The following is a 23007-nucleotide window of genomic DNA, read 5'->3' as shown; positions in this document are numbered from 1 at the left end:
TATATTTATATATTGTTAAACTTAAGATATTGCTATCATTTATATATGCTCTTTATGTAGCAAAGTTTTCAGGAAATATATAAAGGCAATAACGGTTTAGTATCCTTATATTTTTCGATGTAATATATCTAAACCATTATATAGACACCTCATTGATTCTTTCAAGTTTTGGTACTCTTCTCCAACAAGTTGGTAATAAATCTAATATCTTAAATTCCGTCTCCTCTACTGATTGATGTTTTACATAAAACAGTACTTTAGTGTACAGTTATTGAAAAATTAACAAGGTATACATTAATCTGAAGATGTTTATTGAAAATATCAATTTTTAGCATAATTACGTATTAAATTTTTTTTTAAACCTTTATTATTAAAAAGTATTATCTAAAACATAAAAGATATAATTAAAAATGTTAGATTATATTAAGAGAATAACAATGTACAACATACCTCCAATCAAAATATTTTCCTTTATTCAACTCAGCATAATCTTTAGCTTTTTTGTAAACTAAGGAATCGGAGGGCTCAAAGAGGGCTAGCTGAATGATATCATTATTTGTATCAGATAATGCATCAGCATTTCTTCTGAGAAAATATTCAAACATTTCTATTTCTTCCTACAAATTTAATAATTTGAGACTAAATTATTATGACAATGAGAATTCCATTAGATAAAATAAATTTAAACATTAAATGCACTAAATGTGGAAAAACGGAACAGAAATTTTTTACAAAACAGAAAATTTTTCAAAATATATGCTAAAAAAAATCCAAGACCTTATGATAAAGCCATTATTTCCTTCCCTTCCCTTCTTGCATAGTTCCAAAGCAGAAGATTAATCAAATTAAAGTATTGTAAAAAACATGTAAAATTACATAAATGAAATCACTTTCAATTTCACATTCATGTAGTGACGAGCGCCATCTGCTGGTTGTTAGACGGAGTTGACGCTGGTTAGACGGAGAGCAGATCAGACGGATCTGGGCGAGAGTGAAGACGTAGCAGATCAGACGGATCTGGGCGAGAGTGAAGACGTGGCAGATCAGACGGATCTGGACGAAAGACGAGACGCGACGTATTCGACGAAATCTACTGAATGTTCAATTCTTTTATGTTAATGTATATATATCCTAAATGTCCTAATCGTCCTAAATGTAATTAAATGTGCGTTCTAAAATAGTAGTGATTTCTGAGTCCTACAAAATATGGGGGTTCGGCCGAGATATTAATGAAGACCGGCACATAGACGAAAGAAGAGCCTAACAGGAGTGAAATTTGACGTAGAGCAATTTGACGTGCTACAATAAACCTTTTGGATACCAACTCCTTGTAGACTGACGCAGTGTGGATCGACGTTGAAGAAATTGTGAGTACAATTTTGATTTATTCTCAAGTATGGCATTTCTTACACGAGCACGAAAGAGCGACTTACTAACTTTAGTAGACGAATTAGAACTAACGGCACCACAGGATGCCAAAGTGCGACAGTTAGTTACAATGATAACAGAGTCGAAAGACTATGACGAAGAGTTCGTAAAAAACTTACTTTTAACTATCACTCAGGAGCGCGAAAGGTTAGATGCTGAAAAAGCCGAAGCCGAAAAGATAGAGCGTGAATATACTTTGAAAAAGTTAGAACTTGAGTTAAAAAGTAGAGAAAATACTTTAACTGTATCAGATATGCCTAAGTATGATATATTAAAATTGCTAAAGAATTATGATAATAGCGGAGACATAAGTGTTTACCTTTCGTTATTTGAGAAGCAAATAAGTAGGGCTAACATTGCAAAAGAAAACTGGATTTCTTATTTACTCGGGTTATTACCATTGGATATAGTCAATTTAATTGCTCGCGAACCTGATCCATCAGCTAATGACTATGATTACATAAAAAAACTGTTGCTTAAAAGATTTAAATTAACTTCCGAACAACTCAGGCAGAAGTTCTTTACTCACAAACGAGATTCTTCTTCATCATGGCGGGATTTCGGTTTTGAACTGAATAACTTTTTTGAGGAATGGATAAATTGTTTAGAAATAACCGATTTTGAAGATTTAAAGCAGCTAATGGTCGTTGACCAGTTAAAGAGTAAAATACCAAATGACGTACGCGATCATTTTCTCGACGATTTGCCCAAAATAAAGAAAGTAGAAGATTTGGTTAATAAACTGGACGAATATGAAGCTGCACGAAGTCACCTTAAAAAGGAAACAAACAGAAATTGGCGTGTTTCCGAAAACAGAAGTAAATTTGATATCGCGAAAGAAGCTAAAAATTCACCATTGCCGTTCGTTCGTGCTCAAAAGAATTATGCTGATGATAATTACTATAACAAGAGTAATAATAAATGTTTTAATTGTAATGAGACTGGCCATAAATCAACTAATTGCAAGTTTAAAAACAAAGGATTGAAATGTTTCCAATGTGGTAACTTTGGCCACAAAGCCAGTAACTGCCCGCAAAGAGATTTTAAAGTGTCTCTCTCTAATAAAGTATATACTCGTAACTCTCCAAAAACTGTAAATAAGCTTAGTAAAAATGTTGAAATAAATGGTGTAAATTGTGATGCATTAATTGATACTGGAAGTGATAATACTATGATTAATTATGATTTTTATTTGAAAATTGGTAAACCTAATTTAATGACTGATAATGTGAAATTAGCTGGTATAAGTGGAGATAGCATTACTCCTCTAGGTTTTTTTTATTGTGATATATTAATTGATGAATATGTAATATCAACTAATGTGTATGTGTTAGAAATAATGCCGAACGACATAATCATTGGCATGGACGTATTAAATAATCTAAGCTTTTCATTTCAAGAAAATCAAATTATCATTCATGAAAAAAGAGCCCAAATAAATTACACCCGGCTGGTGAGAAACGAGGTCAAGGTCGTATCACTACGTTCCTCGGAGCTGAAAAGAGACAGTCAGGCACCTATTTTTGCTGAGACTGGCAATAAAATAAATACACATCCTCTCCCATACTTCATTCATTTAACGGATTCGATAAACTATGATGAAATCGACATGAGTCATGTAAAAAAACCGTTGAGACAGGAAATAAATCGTCTTTTAAATAAGTATTCGCCAAACAAAACAAAAAGTACGGATTTGCAAATGAAAATAATATTGAGCGATGATATTCCGATTAGTCATAACCCTCGAAGGTTGCCCTTTAAAGAACAAAAATTCGTTGAAACTCAGATTGATAAATGGTTACAGGAAGGGATAATAAAACCCAGTAGTTCAAATTACTCTTTTCCCATAGTTTTAAGCAAGAAGAAGGATGACAGTTATAGGTTATGCATTGATTATCGTAAGCTAAATAAAAAGATGATTAAAGATCGGTACCCTTTACCCCTCATAGAAGATTTGCTCGACAAACTTGAGCAATCAAAAATATTTACTACTTTGGACTTGAAAAACGGATTTTTTCATGTAGACGTAGAGAAAGATAGCACAAAATTTACGTCTTTTGTAACACATCATGGCCAGTGGGAATTTCTTAAAGTACCATTTGGACTTTCCAATAGTCCGAGTGTATTTCAGCGTTACATTAATGTGATATTCAGGAATTTGATGCTAGATGGAACTGTACTGATTTATATGGATGACATTATTATTCCATCCAAAACCGAGGAAGAAGGGCTAGAAAAATTACAACGTGTTCTAAAGGTTGCATCAGAGTACGGTTTGGAGTTTAATTTTAAGAAGTGTCAGTTTTTAAAACCACAAATAGAATTTTTAGGCTATAGAATCCAAAACGGAACTATACAGCCCTCTGTATCTAAAACGGTAGCTGTACAAAAATTTCCACAACCACAAACTGTTAAACAAGTACAAAGCTTTTTAGGCCTTACTAGTTATTTTCGGAAATTTATACCCCACTATTCAAAAATCGCAAAACCTCTTAGTGATCTACTAAGAAAAGACATTGCATTTAAGTTTGAATCTGAACAAAAGGAAGCTTTTCAAAAACTCAAAGATATTTTAACTCAGGAGCCAGTTTTGCATCTCTATCAACAGGGATCAGTTTTAGAACTTCATACAGATGCTAGCAGTCAGGGGTTCGGAGCAGTGCTGCTGCAACAGGGAACCGACAATAAGTTTTATCCTATTCATTATTTTAGTCGAAAAACTTCCCCACAACAAGAAAAATATAGTAGCTATGAATTAGAAGTTTTGGCTGTGATCGAAGCATTAAAAAAATTTAGACATTATTTACTGGGTTCTAAGTTTAAAATTGTGACTGATTGTTCCGCTTTTCAACAAACTATGAGTAAAAGAGATCTTACACCAAAAGTTGCAAGATGGGCTTTACAATTAGAGGAATTTGATTACCAAATTGTTCACAGATCAGGAAAACAAATGGCACACGTAGATTCTCTTAGTCGAAACGCAGTACTTGTAGTTACTCGTTCATATAGTGAAGTGACCACTAAAATAGCCAATGCTCAAAATCAGGACGAATTCCTTAAGAAATTGAAAGCTTTGATAGATAAACAAGAAGACGGTGAACACATTGTGAGAAATGGAGTTTTATACAAATACGATAATGGTAGAGAATTGCTCATAGTCCCAGAAGCATTACAAAGAGAAATTATTCGAGAAATTCACAATAAAGGACATTACGCTGTGGCTAAGACGGAAGAAATTTTAAAGCAAGAATTTTACATACCAAAGTTGAGGTCAAAAATAGAAAGTGTGATTGCCAATTGCGTGGAGTGTATTCTTTGTAATAAGAAACGTGGGAAAGGTGAAGGTTTCCTTAACCCCATCCCAAAAGAAAATTTGCCTTTAAGTACTTATCACATAGATTTCATTGGCCCTATGCCTTCTACAAATAAGAACTATCAGCATATTTTTTCAATAGTCGACGCTTTTACAAAATTTGTCTGGTTGTACCCGGTTAAATCAACATCTACTCAGGATGCAATAACTAAACTTAAGCTTCAACAATCTACTTTTGGAAATCCGACGAGAATAATAACAGACAGAGGTTCAGCTTTTACCTCAAAAGAATTTGAAACATACTGTCAGGATGAAAATATTGAACATTTCAAAATTAGCACTGGAATTCCTCGCGGAAATGGGCAAATTGAAATAATGCATAAAATTTTAATACCCATTCTATCAAAACTCTCAATAACAGATCCTACCAAATGGTATAAACATGCTGCATCAGTGCAAAAAATAATCAATAGTACTGTTTCGAGGAGTACAAAGTTTACCCCGTTTGAGCTTTTAACTGGTGTAAAATTAAAAGATACAACTGATTTACATTTAAAGGAAATATTGGAAGAAGAATACACAAAAGCAATGATGGAAGATCGAAATAATATGAGAGAAGAAGCAAGGGAAAACATTTTGAAGATGCAAGAAGAGAATCGGAAAAGTTTCAACAAACGAAGAAAAGTGGCGCGCATCTACAAACTTGGTGAATTAGTGGCCATACAACGGACGCAGTTTGGAACTGGACTCAAACTAAGACCAAAGTTTCATGGACCATATCGGATTGTTAAGGTTAAACCTAAGGATCGCTATGACGTGGAAAAAGTTGGATGTCATGACGGACCAAATACAACTTCCACAGCAGCCGATTTCATGAAAGCATGGTCTTCAGACTAAAAAAAAAAAAAAAAAAATGTTTATTGTTTTATCCAGATACTGTTTTCTTTTTTTTATTCTTTCAGATTTTTCTACTTTAACTTTCGAGGTCGAAAGAGACGTCAGGATCGCCGAATGTAGTGACGAGCGCCTGTTGGCGAGCGCCATCTGCTGGTTGTTAGACGGAGTTGACGCTGGTTAGACGGAGAGCAGATCAGACGGATCTGGGCGAGAGTGAAGACGTAGCAGATCAGACGGATCTGGACGAGAGAAAAGACGTGGCAGATCAGACGGATCTGGACGAAAGACGAGACGCGACGTATTCGACGAAATCTACTGAATGTTCAATTCTTTTATGTTAATGTATATATATCCTAAATGTCCTAATCGTCCTAAATGTAATTAAATGTGCGTTCTAAAATAGTAGTGATTTCTGAGTCCTACATTCATTTTATAAAAAAACTCACCAATTAAAGAACATAATAATTCATATAATTATGCAAGAAAATTTTCCCCAATTATTTAGGTACATACAGATTTTAGATGTTTCAAAGTCCAGTTATTTAAATTCATTTTGGAAGGCAAATTGGAAAATAATAGTGGCAGCATGGCTAATGATCTTGACATCCTTTCTCATATGAAGATTATTTTAATGAAAAGACTAGGGCACATACATTCAATAATGTATCTATCCTATACAATTTTATGCATATGAAATTTTAATCCTTTGCAAATGAGTCTGACAAATAATCAACTAGGCCTTTTCATCACTGCTGATACTTGTCTTCAGAATTTAATATATATGTCTGCAATGAATTTTGATACATAATTTAATGTAAGATTTTTTAGGCAATTTTATAGATTTATAATTTAAATTGTTAAAAGCTTAAATTAGTTAACTTCATAAATTAATTTTTTTTCTTATATGATCTTTTTTAATTCCTTATTGAGTCTCATTACTTCAGATTTTTTCCCAAACCACTTACTTCCCATCTAATTAGAGTTGTATCATACAAAAAAAAAAAAAAAGTTAAATGCATACATGAAATATTGCAAAGGTAAGAGTAATAATTATTGCCTTGTAGTAGTTTAATTATAAAGGAGATAAAAACAACAATACAGTTTCCATATAATCAGATAAAATAACCAAAAATTGATAAATTTTGCAATAAAATTTTAAAATTATAATGCAATAAAAAGGAATCGTACATTTTGAAAACAATTTTCATAACGATAATATTCTGATGTCACATGCCAAATTTCAGTCAATAGTATTATTTGCTCCAGAAACTTCAGATCAGTATATAATACTTTCAACATGTCATGTTCACCAGCATGATATAAATGATAACCAATAGTAAAAGGAATGTAGCTTTGGGGTAACTTGGTCCAATCATAGCTTCCATCTGACAAGATACATAAGTTTAAAATCTTTTCAATCAATTTTTTATGCCGATTCTGAATCTGTAAAACAAAAAGTTAAACATAACATGAATATAATAATAATAATAAAATAAATACATTCTAATACTCAAAACCATGGAATCAGATTCACTACCTATATTTACTACAGAAAAGGGATATTTTATTGTTAGCTTTATTGAAACAGATGTTCCATTTTTTAAAAATATTATAACAAGCATACTTTCTAAGTGAATACAATACAATTGACATGAATCGCATCAATTATACTTGATCAAGTGTTAATATTATCCTTATATTTTATTATTTGTATATTTTTAAACTACCTATTTATTCAAGAAACAGATAATTTAAAAAAAAAAAAAAAGCTAACCTGCTTGCAGCTCCTTCTTAGTCGAACAGCCATAGGCAATTGCCTAGTTTGCTTAAATAGAAATCCAAACCTAGTTTACATTTAAAAACTTCCGATAAAAAAAAAAAATTTAATGTAATTTTTGAATTGTATAAAAAATTTTCTACTCTCATAGTTTTTGATAAAAATGTACAAAACTGATTCATTTCTTCTAATTTCTGAGAAATGCAATGCATAGCCTCTCCAAGTGAACATTCCTGTATAGTGGAAACATTTAACATTGCTTGCTTTTGTTTGGAACAGAATCTTTAGCCCAAAGATATAATATTAAAAAAAAAAAAAAAAAAATTAGGATTAGCCATTTAAAGCCTTTAAGCAGTAGCGATGGACCTACTTAAATTCAATGAAATAGATTTCGTTTGGTTTTCTGGCCATTAACTTTTTGTTAAAAAAAAAAAAAAAAAAAAAAAAAAGACTGAAGAAAAGGGTAAAAAATGCATGCAAAACAACATCAAAAATTAAATAGGATTGATAACTTCTTCCCTATGTAGAATAAAAAATGAATTTCGTCCTTTTCTAGAATAGGTAATTCAAATGACCATGGTCTTTAAACATAGACCAAGGTACAACTTTGCCACAAGTATAGCCTTTTAATTGTTGAACCTATATCAAAAGAGATGTAAAGCAAGAAAGCTAACAGAAAAAGTAATGCAATGGAAATAAGCAAAATTATTATTAAAAAAAGGGATGAATTTTTTTTTAAAAAAAAGTTCAACAATTTGAAATTCCATGGCATCTACAGTATGCATTAGGATAAATTTAGGGAAATAAATGAAGCTGTCTTAGATTTGTTTGGAAGATTTGCTTTTCCAATAAAAACAAAAGTGGTAAACAGCTTGCTTGTTTTCTAACTAAAAGATTCAACAGAACATTAAATGCAACTTTAAAAAAAAAATTAAGAAGGCTTTGAATAAATATTTTTTTCCCTCTTTAGATCTTCAGACAGACTAATTACTGCTTCTTCTTAAAAGCAAGCATTAATAAAAGATAGCATTTTATAACACTGTTTTAAATCAAAGTTAAGGATTATATATATAAAAAAGTATACAACCTAATTATGCAAAAAAAAAATATTATAATATGTTCTTATTTATTTCCAAATCATAATTATTATACTGTTGAGATTTTTAATTTTTTCAATGCAAATTATTTATTTTACAATAGTTATTTAGAATGAAAATGATTACTTCAACTGCTCCAACTTGTTCAGTAAGTTCATCCAAATATAGATCATGACTAGTATAAGAAACTAAAACATTATCACCATCTTCTTTCTCAACTCTTTCAGATATTTCCATATCAACAAAGCATCGCTTATTCAGTGGGCTCATAATTTCTAATACTTCGTAATCATTCTTCCCCCACAAAATTTCAAGAACCTGAAAAAAATTTCAAAAATCAACTAAAAAAGACTAATAATATACTAAAGAAAAAGCTTAGCATCACTAACATAAATTTATTAAATATCAAAGCTATTCCGATTTAGAATACATAATAAATCTAGTTGATAATAAAGACAGTTATCAATTTAGAATATACTTTCAATACATTGGCATCCAAAAATTAAACTGTTTTCTATGTCTAATGTGCAAATAAATGAGCATAAAAACATGGAAATTCAAACAACTGGTTATTAAATTTTATGTAATTTTAAAATCTAAAAATGCTATAGAATTAAGCATTAGACTTTTCTTTTCTAAAGCCAAATGGTAGAAGAAAATAATGGATGACATCTATAAATAAAATAATTTAATGTATTTTTAATAAGAAATGTGTCTTTCTCCAATTGTAGTGCATTAGTGGTATCAATTATCCATATTTCCAATTAAGTTAACAGATACCAAAATAAGAAGCAAAGAGCATTGATAAGCATTACCTTATGTATATTTTTTATATTTCAAAAACTTTTTTTAATATTAAAAGTTCAAAATTTCTTGTAATGTAATTTCTAATGTTGCAAAAATGGATTGTTTTGAAAACTTATGGCAAAATTGAAATAAAAAAACAAACTATTTTTAACCCTTATTTGATCTGCAAATATTACAGTTTGTAAAAATACAATTTAAAAAAATTTTATGGTTTCTATTTTTTTATTTATTTTTTTCATCAGTTTTTAATCTATATTTTTAATATCAAAAAATTTATAGAGCATATTGTTTAAAACAAAGCTCTATAGCAATTAAAAGGTGTTTGTTAGTCAAATTTCATTAGATTAATTAAATTTCATTTTAATTATTCCTCACTTCACTTTCAAAGATCACATTCACTATTTTAGATCAATTTGTAATTAGGATCAACAATAAATGATTAAACTATAGTTTTTTTAATCTAATATTTTAGATTAAAAGTGATAGAACTATTTTAAATCTCAATTGTTTTAATGACTTTATTGATTTGTTTGCCATACAATTGACAAATTATAGAATTTTAAATTACAAGCTTAAATTAAGTTATTCATAGATATTATAATCTAGCTTATCACCTAGGTGCTTTTTTTTTGGGGGGGGGGGGGAGGATTTCTTCAAACCCAAAAATAAAATATATTTCAATTATTAAAAACTAATAAGTCATAAATAATATGTCAATCTAGTAATTTTTTTATGCATTTAATGAAAGACCATGTTATGCTTTTTCTTTCTATAATATTAAGCTACTTTAATTAGACATTCTAATTTCTTAATTGCAAAGAATATTAAAAAATGATTGTGAAAAATATTGGATTTTAATATTTTTCAAAAAATAAATAATATTTAAATTAGCAGCATAATGAATTCATAGTACCTGATTAGACACAGAAACATCCTTGGAAAAAATCAAAAAATCTAAGTAATAATCTTTTAGATGTTGAATTGGCTCAAGGCACAGATTAATAATTTTACCAAAATCTTCTTTTTCACCAGATTTCCATCGCTTTCTAAGAGTGCCTGTTCCTCGTTCTTGAAGTTTATCATGCAGATGTTCCCACTTTCTCCGGTTATTACCAATATCAGCCATATAGCTACCAATCAAACTTGAAACTAAAGGTGAACCTAAATCCCCAAGAATTGAAAGAAACACCCTTTTAACAATATAATGCAAAATCATTGCATTTTATAATAGTTAAATCAAAAACAGATGTAATTATGCAGTTGGGAACTATATAGCTGGAATTAAATATATCTCAGTAGAGATCTTGTGAAATTCACAGGATATTACTGAAAAATTCTAAAGCTGGATTTTTCAAGATTAATTGCCACATTTTTAAACAATCTGTTAAGAAATAGATTGGAACTTCTTTTTTTTAAAAGCAATTTACAATGAAAAACCGGAAATTTTTTGAAAGTCATAAAATTTCCAAACACATAAATACACTTAAATGTAAAAGTTTTTATTTTAAAGAAATTTAAAGACTTTACTTAGGGTATTAAAATCAGAATGATTTTTTAAAAAAACACTAATAAAACATTCAATATATTTAATAAAAAAAATAAACAATTAAATCAATAAATAAATCTAACAGGTTGTGGAATAATATATCCAATTAAACATAAATATAGCAATTAATAAAAAAAAATTAATACAAGTAAAAAACATTATTTATAAAAGTAGAAATTTTTAAAATCAGAATTCCAAAAACGAATGTTAAAAACATATTTCTAGAATTTAAATAAGAAAATGCAATTTCTTTTCTTAATTAAACAACCTTTTTTACCATTTTCCCACTTTATTTGCTTCATACAGTACTGCTTAGTATGATAATAAAAACGGTTCCTAAACATGAATTAACAAACTCATTCAAAAAATTTCTTCTATTTACTTATTTATCATATTTTAAGAATGATCAACAATGGTTTTCATTGACTAAAACTTAAAAAACTTCTCTAAAAGCAACCAATTGATAAAAAATTTCCAATATATTGTAGATAAAAAACCTTTGGGATAAAAGTATAAATAAATGATGCTGCAACTATAATGCATTATTTGGAATTATAAAAAGAAAGCATGAAACTGCAAATTCTACTGCTAAAATAAAAAGAGGAAGTGTGTGGAAAAGTAAAGTAGAAATTTTATTTCAATCATTTTCTCAAATATTGAACCTTTGGATTTGTGAAATGCAAGAATTATCTTTTTCAACTTTTGTTTTAGTACAAATATATTTTTAGGGATCGATGGTGTGATGGTTTTTATAATATTGTACTGCGCTTTGGGGTTCGTGTAGATTGAAAGTTGATAAAACAATCTCTCGAAAATCACAAGACGTTTATTTGTAGAAATCTCTTGCAGATGCTGGAAATTACAGTAATTACGAGTCACAATTACACAGCTCCAATTCAGCTAATACAACAGGAAACAGCTTCCAAACATAGAGGTCTGTAATACCTCAGACAGATAACAGCTTCTGTGCGCTAAACTAACACTCAAGTCTTCACTACTCTCTAATGATCATGGTCAATAGGGCGGTGGCATTTATACTTGACTTAGCATGAAAATCTAGGACTTTTGCCAAGGTTCTGGATGGTTTAAAGCTATCTCGCTTAATAATGGCCCTGGAGCTTAGGTGATGGAATTTTTCAGAACTATCTACTTTTTGCCAAGAATCTTGCCAAATCACTGGAAATGCAATTTTTACGTAAAATGAGCCTAAATTGTGCGATTTTTGCCCCAGAATCTGAGTATTTCAGATCTGTTCGAGATATTTCAAGATGAAAACAAATACAGAAATATTTACAAAGATTGTAACAATATTAATTAATACATGGAAAGTTTATTGGGTGAAAAAAATACTTCATGAGATTCTACTGGTAAAGATTTTAGCCAGTTTATTGATTATTGTAGATTTTTAATGCACCATTTCTTAATATGCATATTTCATTTTATAATTTATCATTTAAAAAATTTAATATACTGCCATGATGTATAAACTATACATTAAATTGATTTGCTGGACATAATGAACTTCTCTTGGGAAATATGAGGGGAAAAAGTATAAGGTTTGGTAGTGGGGGGGGGGGAGTGAACTTTGTGATTTTCAGAACTTAATGCCTCCAAAATGCAAACAATATTTAGCACTTATTGAAAAACTAAAAATAAAAGTGACTTTGAAATTATGAATAAAAATATACATTAATTTTTAATAAACTTTAAAAATATTTTCTCTTTCACTTTCTTAATGAAATCATTTGAAAACATCTACGCATGCATCAATATATACATTAATATTCTAAATTGTTTGAAATTATGTCAAAATTTTTACTCTACAATAGTTATTTAAATTCTTTAATTGGAGTCAGAATTACTTTTGAGTATATTAAGAAATTTGAATTAGACATTTACAATAATATAAAGTATTATTTACTGGAAGAACTGCAATGGAAATAGATGGATCAAAATTAAAGATAACATCATGGAAAATGTACTTCTCAGTATTTCTGAAATTCCTAAACTCTGTTAATAAATCCAAAATTAAAATTTTAAAGATACCTATCCATTAAAAAGGTTACAATATATATGGATTAAAAACAATGCCTGAAAAGAACTTCCAACTTAAATAGAATTTGCCTAACCATTAGCATAATATTAATTTTGGCATACATTTGAGGAACATTTAAAAGGGCCATATTAACTAAACTACAGAACTGACAGGGACCTATTTTCTTAACAAATCTGCATAGGTTTAGCAAGAAGCGTGAAAGTGATTGTGAAACTAACAATAACATCTGTGAAAAAACTTGTATTGAGAAACCAATATTAGAATCTGGGGTAAATTTTCTTTAAGTGGATGCACAAATCTTCCAAGTCTTTCCATCCGATCAGTAGGGTTAAATGAAAATGGCCCTTTTTTTTTATTATTAGAATTTAGTTTGGTAATAATGAGGAAAAGTTACTTTTTAGGTTTAAAAATTTGATTGCAATACCACAACATCTAGAGGTTACCACAAAGAGCTTAAAGTTTGTAAAAAAATTGAAAAATTTGCACCCACAAAATAAATAAAAATTTCATTTTATAAAATCATACTGAGCTCACATCAGTAAAAAAAAAAAAAAAAAAAAAAAAAAAAAACCTTACATCAGCAAATAATTTAATGCAAACAGACTTACTTAATGGGTCAGATGACAAATTACTAATGACCAGACGAATCATATCAAATACATTCAGAATGCTTTCAGGAAATAAACTATTTTCATCTTTTTTCTTCTCTGATTTGTATTTCTCAAAACAGAGTATTTCCTGCTTATTTTATGGATGAAAATATCATATTGTTGTATGTGCTATATAATTCCTTTAGTAATTAAATCCCATTTTGAAGGTACTTTTCAGAGTTTTGAGTATATCCTATAAATTGCAGAAAAGAAGTTTTTGTTTTTTTGTTTTTTTTTCCCAAATCTATATAGATTTAGCTAAAAAAGTTTGTTCAACTAAGAAAAAATTAGGCAGACTGACCTGACATGCTTGCAACTTTACACAAGTAATAATTTTGAAGATAAAATAATTGTCTATTAATTTATTAGTTACAATACACCATGAATTGTAAATTCAATACCATAAAAATCAATACATAAAAATCAAATACCATAAATCAATTAGAATTAATACTGAATTTTCCTTAACAGTGTTTAAGAATGCTTCACTGATTTCCACTAATTAAGGAAAATTCATAAAAATAGTATTAAACTAACATTACATCAAATGGTAATTAGGAAAAGAATTATTCTTCATTAAACTGACTTAAAGGAATAGGAACAACATACCATTAAAGTATTAAAAGACAAATTAAATAATATGATGTTACATTTATTACTTGCATATATTTCCTTACCATAAATTGTTACAATATCACATGAAGTAAATATAGCTCTACTTCTAGATATAAAATGTTCAAATAATCATATCTTTTTTTTCTCTCTCTCTTTAGTGAAGGGATTTATTTAATACAAACAATAATAATAATGATCAATTATGCAGGATATAATAATAAAATAAATTTTAATAACAAATTATTTACCTTTACATTGCACACAGATGTCATTAACAACTTCGGGAAGTTGATTAATTTCACAGTTAACATATTTGGAAAGTATATATAAAATATCTTCATTTTTAAGATTATTTTTACATTCAATCTTGGAACAAAAAGAAGAATATTTATCTAAGGCACTTAAATTCTTTGTAGTAACCAAAATTGGACACCCAATATCAAATGCTTTTATGACTTCCGCCGTAAAAACATCATCTAATATTACAAGTATCTTTCTTCCACCAACTTCTTTCTTCAGCAAATCTTTTAAATCTTCTGCTCCATCATCTTGTTGAATTTCATACTTCATATCCATTAGCTTAAATAATTTTTTAAACTTCAGTTTAATTGCTTCATCATCTTTTAAACTACCTATTGAAAGCCAGTAAACACCATTTGGAAAACATTGTTCTATTAGATTATTATTCCTCAGAGCTTCAGCAGCCAAAACAGATTTTCCCGAACCAATAGGACCATACAAAACAACCCAATGGCGTCTTCTATGAGAAGCTAGCATCAATGAATCACGGATTTCTATCAGTTTGTCATCTCTTGGAAGAAGATGGCTTATTGAAAATGGCACATTTCCATTTATTAGGATTTGATACACTTTATCATTAATATCACAAGCAGTTTCTAATTTTTTAGCCAACCATGGATATGGACTGCAACCATCTTCATCTTTTTCAAGTGCTTTTATAAAATCTTTCAGCTTCCAGGGTGATTTATGACACAGTTTTGAGAATAATACTTCAACTTGATCAGATGGTTTTACCTATAAAAAAGAAAGTTTTAAAAAAAATGAATGTACTTTTATAATAATTTTAACTATCCAAAAATCATGACAGAATATTCAACTTTTAGCAATAAGTTCCTAATGTTAATAAACTACAATTTTTGACATTTAATCTGAAATTTCTGTAATCTAGAAAAGCTTTTTTAGAAATTTTTATTAAAATGCATGACACAAATGAATATATATTTACTTTTACATATATTCATTTTTCATAAAATTTTAAATTAATGCTATTTTATGTTAAGTCCTAAATTAAATTATGCATAATTTCTAATATTGTGAATCTTTATTTTTGGCTTACATACACCATCCCTTTAAGTAAACAAAGCTGGAACAGATTAGATAATTAGAGAAATGAAAAAACGAACATATTGAAAATAATCATATTTTGAATAGTTCAAAATAATAATAACATTTTGAAAATAATACCGAAATACCGAATTTGTTAACTTGCTCTTACGGGAGGTTTATTTACCCAGTTTAAAAATGGAATCAGCAAAGCAAATCAAAGTATATTAGCATGTATGTTGCTTGCATAATATATAATGCATGCATGTTTTAAACACAATAATTTATGTAGTTTTAATGTAGACAGTGAAAGAACATTTTCCATCCAACTAATAACCCAAAATAAATTTAAAAAGTATTCTGCCTTCAAATAGAAGTTGAATTCAAAAACTGAATGAAATTTGTCATTTTCCTTAAATCAAAGCTATTATTTGATATAATATGGTTTCAAAGTTTCTTTGGTCATTTTAATTTTCATTAGAATTGATAAAATAAAGCTGATGTTCTAAAACTGAAAGAAAGAAAAATTGATGTTGTTAATAATTTGCTTTCAATAGGTTGAGTTCATGAGTTTCAATTTGGGAAATAACAAGTCTTTTGCATTACTATTTCATAGTAATGCAAAAGCAAATACTGAACACTGCTGACTAATTTCCAATGTTAAAATGAGTGGCTACAAGAGTGATTCAAATTAAACTTAAAAAATAGATTAATTTCTTGCTACTAAATATATATATATATATATATATATATATATATATATATATATATATATATATATATATATAAATTGAAAAAAAGGCACATTTTACTTACTTTTGCCATTATTTCTATTCTCTCTATTTCAGTAATTGTTTTATTCTTCAGCAAAGTATTCATTATATATTTTGGTCTTAAGTCATCCTTAAAGGCTTGTGCTTCTGAATATAATTTATGTATTAATTCCATCCCTGATAGTCAAAATTAAACCCTGAAATGCAAAATAAATAAATAAGTATATGTATATACAAACAAATTTTTTGGAAGGGGGACTTATAAATACATATTATACATACTTGTAACTTATATGAATATAATATATATTTATAAATATATATTATTGATAATATATGTTATTGAATCACTGTACATGTTAACCCTCAGTATACTTAAGCCAAGTTCTGTAAATGGGAAAGTTTAAAGTCATAATCACATATAAATAAAATATTTTTATAATTTATTGCTTATAGAGCTTTAAAATTTATTGGATACAGAGATATATAAATTATTGATGCAAATGTAAATTATCTAATTTGTAACAGGATTAGATATAAATTCAATAATATAGATTTACATCAATGATATATATTTATTACTTAATTGAATAACAAACGATATAAACAATTTAGGTAAAATCAAATTAATAATAATAAATTTTAAAAACCTCAATGCAATTTAAATTTAATCTAATTAAGCTAGCAAATGCAACTGATTTTAATGCAAATAGAAGATGCTTAATTAGACAATTTTTAAGAATTACTAAAAAGATTTAAGTCTCAAAAGAATTATGCAATAAAAAATGCAAAGAAAAATTAACTATTTCACATTATAAAAGAATAAATATTACAGGCAGCAATATCACAATTCACAATACAACTCAAGATGAAAATATGTAATTAATTAATATTTATGTACAGTGCAACATCAGGAATCCAAATAGAGTCAACTTCAAATTTTGCATTATTCATGAAATTTAGTAAAAACTCATGGTACACCAAATGCAATTTAGTATTGGGTTTGGGAGCTCTATCAAAGGACCCAAAAAGAGTATGAAGCAATTTGTATGGCATACAACAGAATTGTAAACAAACAGGTTTGAAAATAATTATCTTGATGTAGCAAGTTTTATGATTACTGTAAAAATGCATATTAAAAATAGCCTGGTGGTTGAAAAAAGATGGAATTAGATCTATTTGTTTTCTAGTTTTTATCACTTATCTATTCTTAAATTCAAAATAAATTCTTAAAAGAGGGAAGTCATTAATGAAAAGCCAATAAACAATTGCTGAGAAATTGGATGTTATTTTTAGTTTCTGTACTACCAATTCTTTACCTAACTTAGAGTGAGACTCTTTACTTTAAATTTAGTTTAGTAGCAGATTGTTAAAATGAATATGATCTCAAAATGAAATCTTCAAATATGAATGAGGAGTTTGGCTTTATAGAAGATGCTGAGAGTAGGATGAAAAAAAAAAAAAATAAAGATAAAGGGAGGGAAAAAAAAACTATTAAAGCTCATGTTTGAAAATAATTTTGTAAAATCATGATCTGATTACTAAAACTTTGGAAAATATTGGAGAAGATAGAAAATGATTAAAATACTTAAAGTTTGACAAGGTCGATAAAGCAGTACTGAAATGAGTAAATATGATAGACAAGAAATGCCTTTGATTAGGATATTCATTAAGGATAAAGTGACTGAATATACCATAAATTTAAGAATCTATAAATGGAATTGATAAAAAAAAAAATACTTGCAATACTAATTCTTAAATATTGATGTCTCTATGTATGAAATATATTTCCCAGAATCTTTAAGTTCGGCATAAAAAAAATCAATTATATCTTTCACATGGAAGGAAAAAAAAAAAAAAAAACTTTTTTTAACAAAAGTCAATTTTATGTTGGAAAAATTTTGTTAATTGTAGATGCCTATTGCTCCTGGTTTACTTCGCAGTTTTCAGATTATGCCAGAATTAATTGCTAACCCCATCTTATATTAATAATAAAGCAGAATGTGTGTGTGTATATTGACACTCTATAGGTCATACCGTTTAACTACAGCTACATGCATAGCTTGGCGATCAAAAATGTGCACCTCGGAGCAATTTTTTAAAATGTTTCATTAAGATTTTAGTCAATTGAAAATTAAGCAAATTTTCAGCATTTTTTCATGATAACAACTACCAAAAATTTTATCCCACAAACAAAATTTTAACATCAAGTTCAAAAAAATATCTTTTTAATGATACAAATGTTTTAATCTATAAATAAAGTTTTTATTTCTAATGAATTAAAAAAAATTAAACCATATTTTTCAACAATTTATTTTGCACAAAATAAAACTAAAATTTAACATACACACACATGTTTTGCGTGCATGGGGAAATATTAGCTATTATCAACATTTTGCCATCCCATTGATAAAAGCTCAAATTAGAAAATAAGTTAACTGCTATTGGAAATTAAATCTAGAAAGGTGAAATTTTCAGCATGTGTCTATATGAAATGAAATACATAAATAAAAAAATATAATATTTTTTGAAAAAGTAAATACGACACAAAGTTTTCTATATTCTTTTACAATATCTGTATTAATATTTTAATAAATCAGTTTTATTTAAGGCAATCATGTTTAAATATATATCCTTTCAATTCAAGGCCCAACAGCTTATTCATAACCTATCATAACAGAAACACATGCATGAGATTAAATGGTCTAAATGAAGTAAAAATTATATTGTATGTGTGGCTTAGCCCACCTGGTCAACAGTAAGATCACACCAGGTCCGTGAGATCGAAGACGACAAGTCATGATAAAAGGGCTTAAATTGCAGCTTCAAGAGGTCAAGGACCTAGAGGCACCAAAGGCTGAAGTCTGACTTTGCCTCATGCTTGCATTGCATTTAGCTGAGCATAATGGAATGGTCTTCATGCCTTGAGTGACCCTATCAGGAGAATACTCTCCCGACATATTTCACCCAGGAACACTCCCCCGCCACAATGAGGCAGCAATGCAGGAAATTAGGGGAGATATTTTATGTAACTTGAGTCAATCAATGCTCTAATAAATAACAAATATTTAGCTTTTATCTTGATCCTCTGCTCCGTGAATCATATTTCACAAAATGTTCTTGAGACACTAATATTTTACAGTTACTAAAACTGGCTGATTTATGAAAATTTGAATATCACTATTCAATAAAATCGGACAGTTTTAGACCACTTCATTCAACCGTCTCAAAGATGATATCCCAATCGGTGCCAAGGATTACTCAAGAATAAGTGGCTTAAGATTATGAAAATGTCGATTGTTCGAAACTATTCTATTCAAAATTTCATAAATCAACCAGATTTGATAACAGAAGATAGAAATGTTCATTTATTTATTTAAAAGTTGAAGTGTCAAAAATATTTTGCAGAATATGATTCCTTAAGACAAAAAGACTGTATAAAATTTAGACTTCATAATTTTTCTAAGTATATTTATAGACGAAGACAAAATAAAATATTGTTGTTCATGTCATTTTAATCCTTTTGAAAGTAAAACTAAAAATTGATTTATATGAAGAATCTGAGAAATTTTTGTTGAATAATTCTTGAGATATTACATAAATTATGAAAATATTTCTGTAGCAAACATAACAAACTTAAATGTTCAATGATTTTGTTTGCAGTTCTCATATTTTAAAAAAAGCCTGATTTCAGTAAAAAAAAAAAAAAAAGTTTTATATTAATTACAGTTCAATCATTTCCACTTTCATTTAAAGTTGAAATTTCATAGGAATGACAGAAAATTAGAGATATATAGTATATTATGGTTTAAGGCCTTTATAATAGTACGAGTTAATTATATGACTATCAAAATTTGAAGCTTAAATATATTTTGATGAAGAAGGAATTAAAAGACCAGTTACATACAATATTTAATAGAAAATTTTAACGAATATCACTTTTGGCAAAATGGCTGGTCACCAAAGACAGCTAGTTAAACATAATGCAACCATCTTGGAAATATTTTTCATTTACCTGGAGATAAAACCCAAAGATCATAAATATTTACAAATCTCAAAATTTATAAACCTTATTCTAAGCAAACATTCTACAATATTTTATATCGCATTTGAATTGCAGTGATTACATATAGAATATATAACTTCAAACTTTGATAGTCATTTTCATAATTTTTTAAAACCTGTACATCTAGGAAAATTGGTTGAATCATAAGTACAAAAGTAAGATCACAAGTACCAAATATTCTTGAAAAAATAAGAATTTAAAAAAATTGAGAAGTGAATTTTATTTGAATGAAGGATATCATTACGCAATTTTATAATTCTTTGCAAATGCAGGTTTGTCCTAAAAGTTAAATATCAAATGTTTAATTGGTTTAATTCTTTTCACTTTCAGCTGACATTTTGTCTCTTTTAATAACTATTCATCATGCACATCTATTAACAGTTTTTACTGATTCATAAAAAAAGCAAAATCTAATGAACGATATTGGCAATAAAAAGTTCTGGCATCAAAAATATACCATTATCTCAAACAATAACAAAAATGTAATTTATTTTTTTCACTGACCATCTCATTTCAGCACAATATAGAATATCTCCGAGATGTTGTTTGACATTCTGAATGTCACACAATATCAAAAAAAAAAAAAAAAATTGTCGTAGTAATATTGTTGTACTATTTGGATGGATCTTATTGAATTTCAAATTACAAATAGCAAATGTAAAACATAAATGCATTAGAATAAAAGGACATACTGGTTAAATATCCTAATATATTATTTTTAATTTTTAAAACTGTTTAGACAATAAAACAGATTATAAATAAATAAAATATCAATCATTATTACTAACATAGTATAGTATATTTCAAATAAACAAGTTATTTTTTAAATAATCCATGAAAATTAAATCCACAATACTTTGCTTATAAAAAATTGTTTATTGCTTATATGATATATATATATATGTGTGTGTGTGTGTGTGCAATAGATTAAAAACACACACACACACAGAGAGAGAGAGAAAGAAACACTTACTCCAATATTCATATGAAATTCCATACAATCTACCAAAAAAACTTTTCAAACCACAAGGAAAGAAACATGTTGCCATATATCATAGCAATACTTGTGTCCTTATTTATTTCTTTTCAATATGAACATTCCTAAAAATACATTATAACTTGAGCATCTACGTTTCAACTTATTATCTGATAATCGCATCTAGATTTGATAAGATTCTATTCCTCTAACACTGTTATTTGAAAGTTTACAGTTTCGCTTTAATCCTTTATCATACAGGTGCAGATACCTCGCGCTGTTATACAGTCGCGCACATTATCGTCTGAATGAAATATATTTTTTCTCCCTTGGAAACCTGAAATAAATACATATAAACTCAATTTATTTCTTATATATTAGTAAATAATTTCTACGAGTAATTATTTAAATGATTGTAAAGTATTATGAACAGTAATACTGCTTTATAATTATTAAAAACAAATATTAAAATACATAGGGTAAAAACAAATATGTTGCGACATAAATTATAAATATTTCATTTAAATGTACTCACGAATCGTTTAATAACTATAAATATTATTTGCTAAATACTTGTTAATTCAGATTTGCAACTATGAATGGCATTGAATTTATTGTTTCCAAAGATACAAGAGTTTGAATAAACAAACATTTTCTAAGCATCTTTATTCAAGCCCTCAAATATTTTGATATCCATTAACTGTAACTTTTTCGCTCTTATGGGATAACAGCCTTTGTCGGTATCCCCTCACTGTTTATGGTTCGTGGTGTCCTGGTGGTAAGGTGTCGGCTGCGGAATCGGAGGGTTTCAGGTTCGAGATCCGATTCCACCGAAGAACTGTCGTTTAAGCGGGTCTAGTGCACGTTAAATCCTGGGGGGTCAAACGTCTCCCGCTGGTTTGAAGTGGAGGTGCCAATTCAGGTTTCGTCCTCGTCATCTGACCGCAGTTGAAAATTACGAAGTCCATCCCAAAATAGCCCTAGTGTTGCTTTAAAACGGGACGTTAATATAACTAAACTAAAACCTTCACTGTTTATATTCAGGTTTGAATAAAAAGTTGATGTTAATTTGGTAATATTATTTATAATGTAATAAGATTTAGTTTAATAGTAAGTTTGACTGCATTCCATTCTTGTTGACATAAGAACACAACAATTGGTGGACCTTATTTTACTACGGATAGCGCACATTCTACGATTGAAACAACTAATGTTATGAATGCTAAAACGAATAAAGTAAGTGTAGCGATTTGGTAATTGCGAGGACCGAACTCGCAACATTTGGGTTCGTGGCCGAGTACCACGACCACCGGACAAAAGTGATCACTCCTGTCCAAAGGCTGTTATCTGGTTTATAAAGCTTCACCCTTTAAGCATGAAAATTCCACCATTTTGTCGAGAAAAACCAAATATTTAGTTTCATCAACTAGAAGTCCGGTTTTAAATAAATAAAATTTCTACTGAAGAAACTAAGCCGTATAAATATGTTACTAAATACTAAGCCGTATAAATATGTCCTGGCGAAAGAAAGACTTTTAAATATGCTCAAGGAAAGCGGAAATAAGATAATTCAGCTCATAGTTACTGAAATAGACATTGGAAATTACAAGCCAAGTTAGCTGTTGCAGAAGATGAAAAATTTAGGACCGGATAATTTTCCAG

At 28.5% G+C, this 23007-nt stretch overlaps 1 protein-coding gene across 3 annotated transcripts in view; it reads right to left on the bottom strand.

Moving 5' to 3' along the window:
• Positions 1–21611, bottom strand: part of LOC129963834 (apoptotic protease-activating factor 1-like) — a 62581-nt gene extending 40970 nt beyond the window's left edge. The window contains exons 1-7 of one of the 3 annotated variants that reach the window (XM_056078407.1): positions 21343–21611; positions 16347–16500; positions 14435–15221; positions 10233–10480; positions 8639–8830; positions 6827–7081; positions 451–617 (exon numbers count right to left, since the gene is read on the bottom strand). In XM_056078407.1, the coding sequence (XP_055934382.1) occupies positions 451–617; positions 6827–7081; positions 8639–8830; positions 10233–10480; positions 14435–15221; positions 16347–16478 (1781 nt within the window). In that variant the 5' untranslated portion in view covers positions 16479–16500; positions 21343–21611. Of the gene's footprint in view, positions 1–450; positions 618–6826; positions 7082–8638; positions 8831–10232; positions 10481–14434; positions 15222–16346; positions 16501–16585; positions 16660–21157; positions 21280–21342 lie in introns of those variants that run through there. The other 2 variants (XM_056078408.1, XM_056078409.1) reach the window with 2 other exon arrangements.
• Positions 21612–23007: the final 1396 nt, after the last annotated feature.

Source organism: Argiope bruennichi, chromosome 3, assembly GCF_947563725.1.
Source record: "Argiope bruennichi chromosome 3, qqArgBrue1.1, whole genome shotgun sequence".
Taxonomy (NCBI): domain Eukaryota; kingdom Metazoa; phylum Arthropoda; class Arachnida; order Araneae; family Araneidae; genus Argiope; species Argiope bruennichi.
The sequence above is the reverse complement of the archived record's forward strand: the minus strand, read 5'-3'. Positions and strand labels throughout refer to the sequence as shown.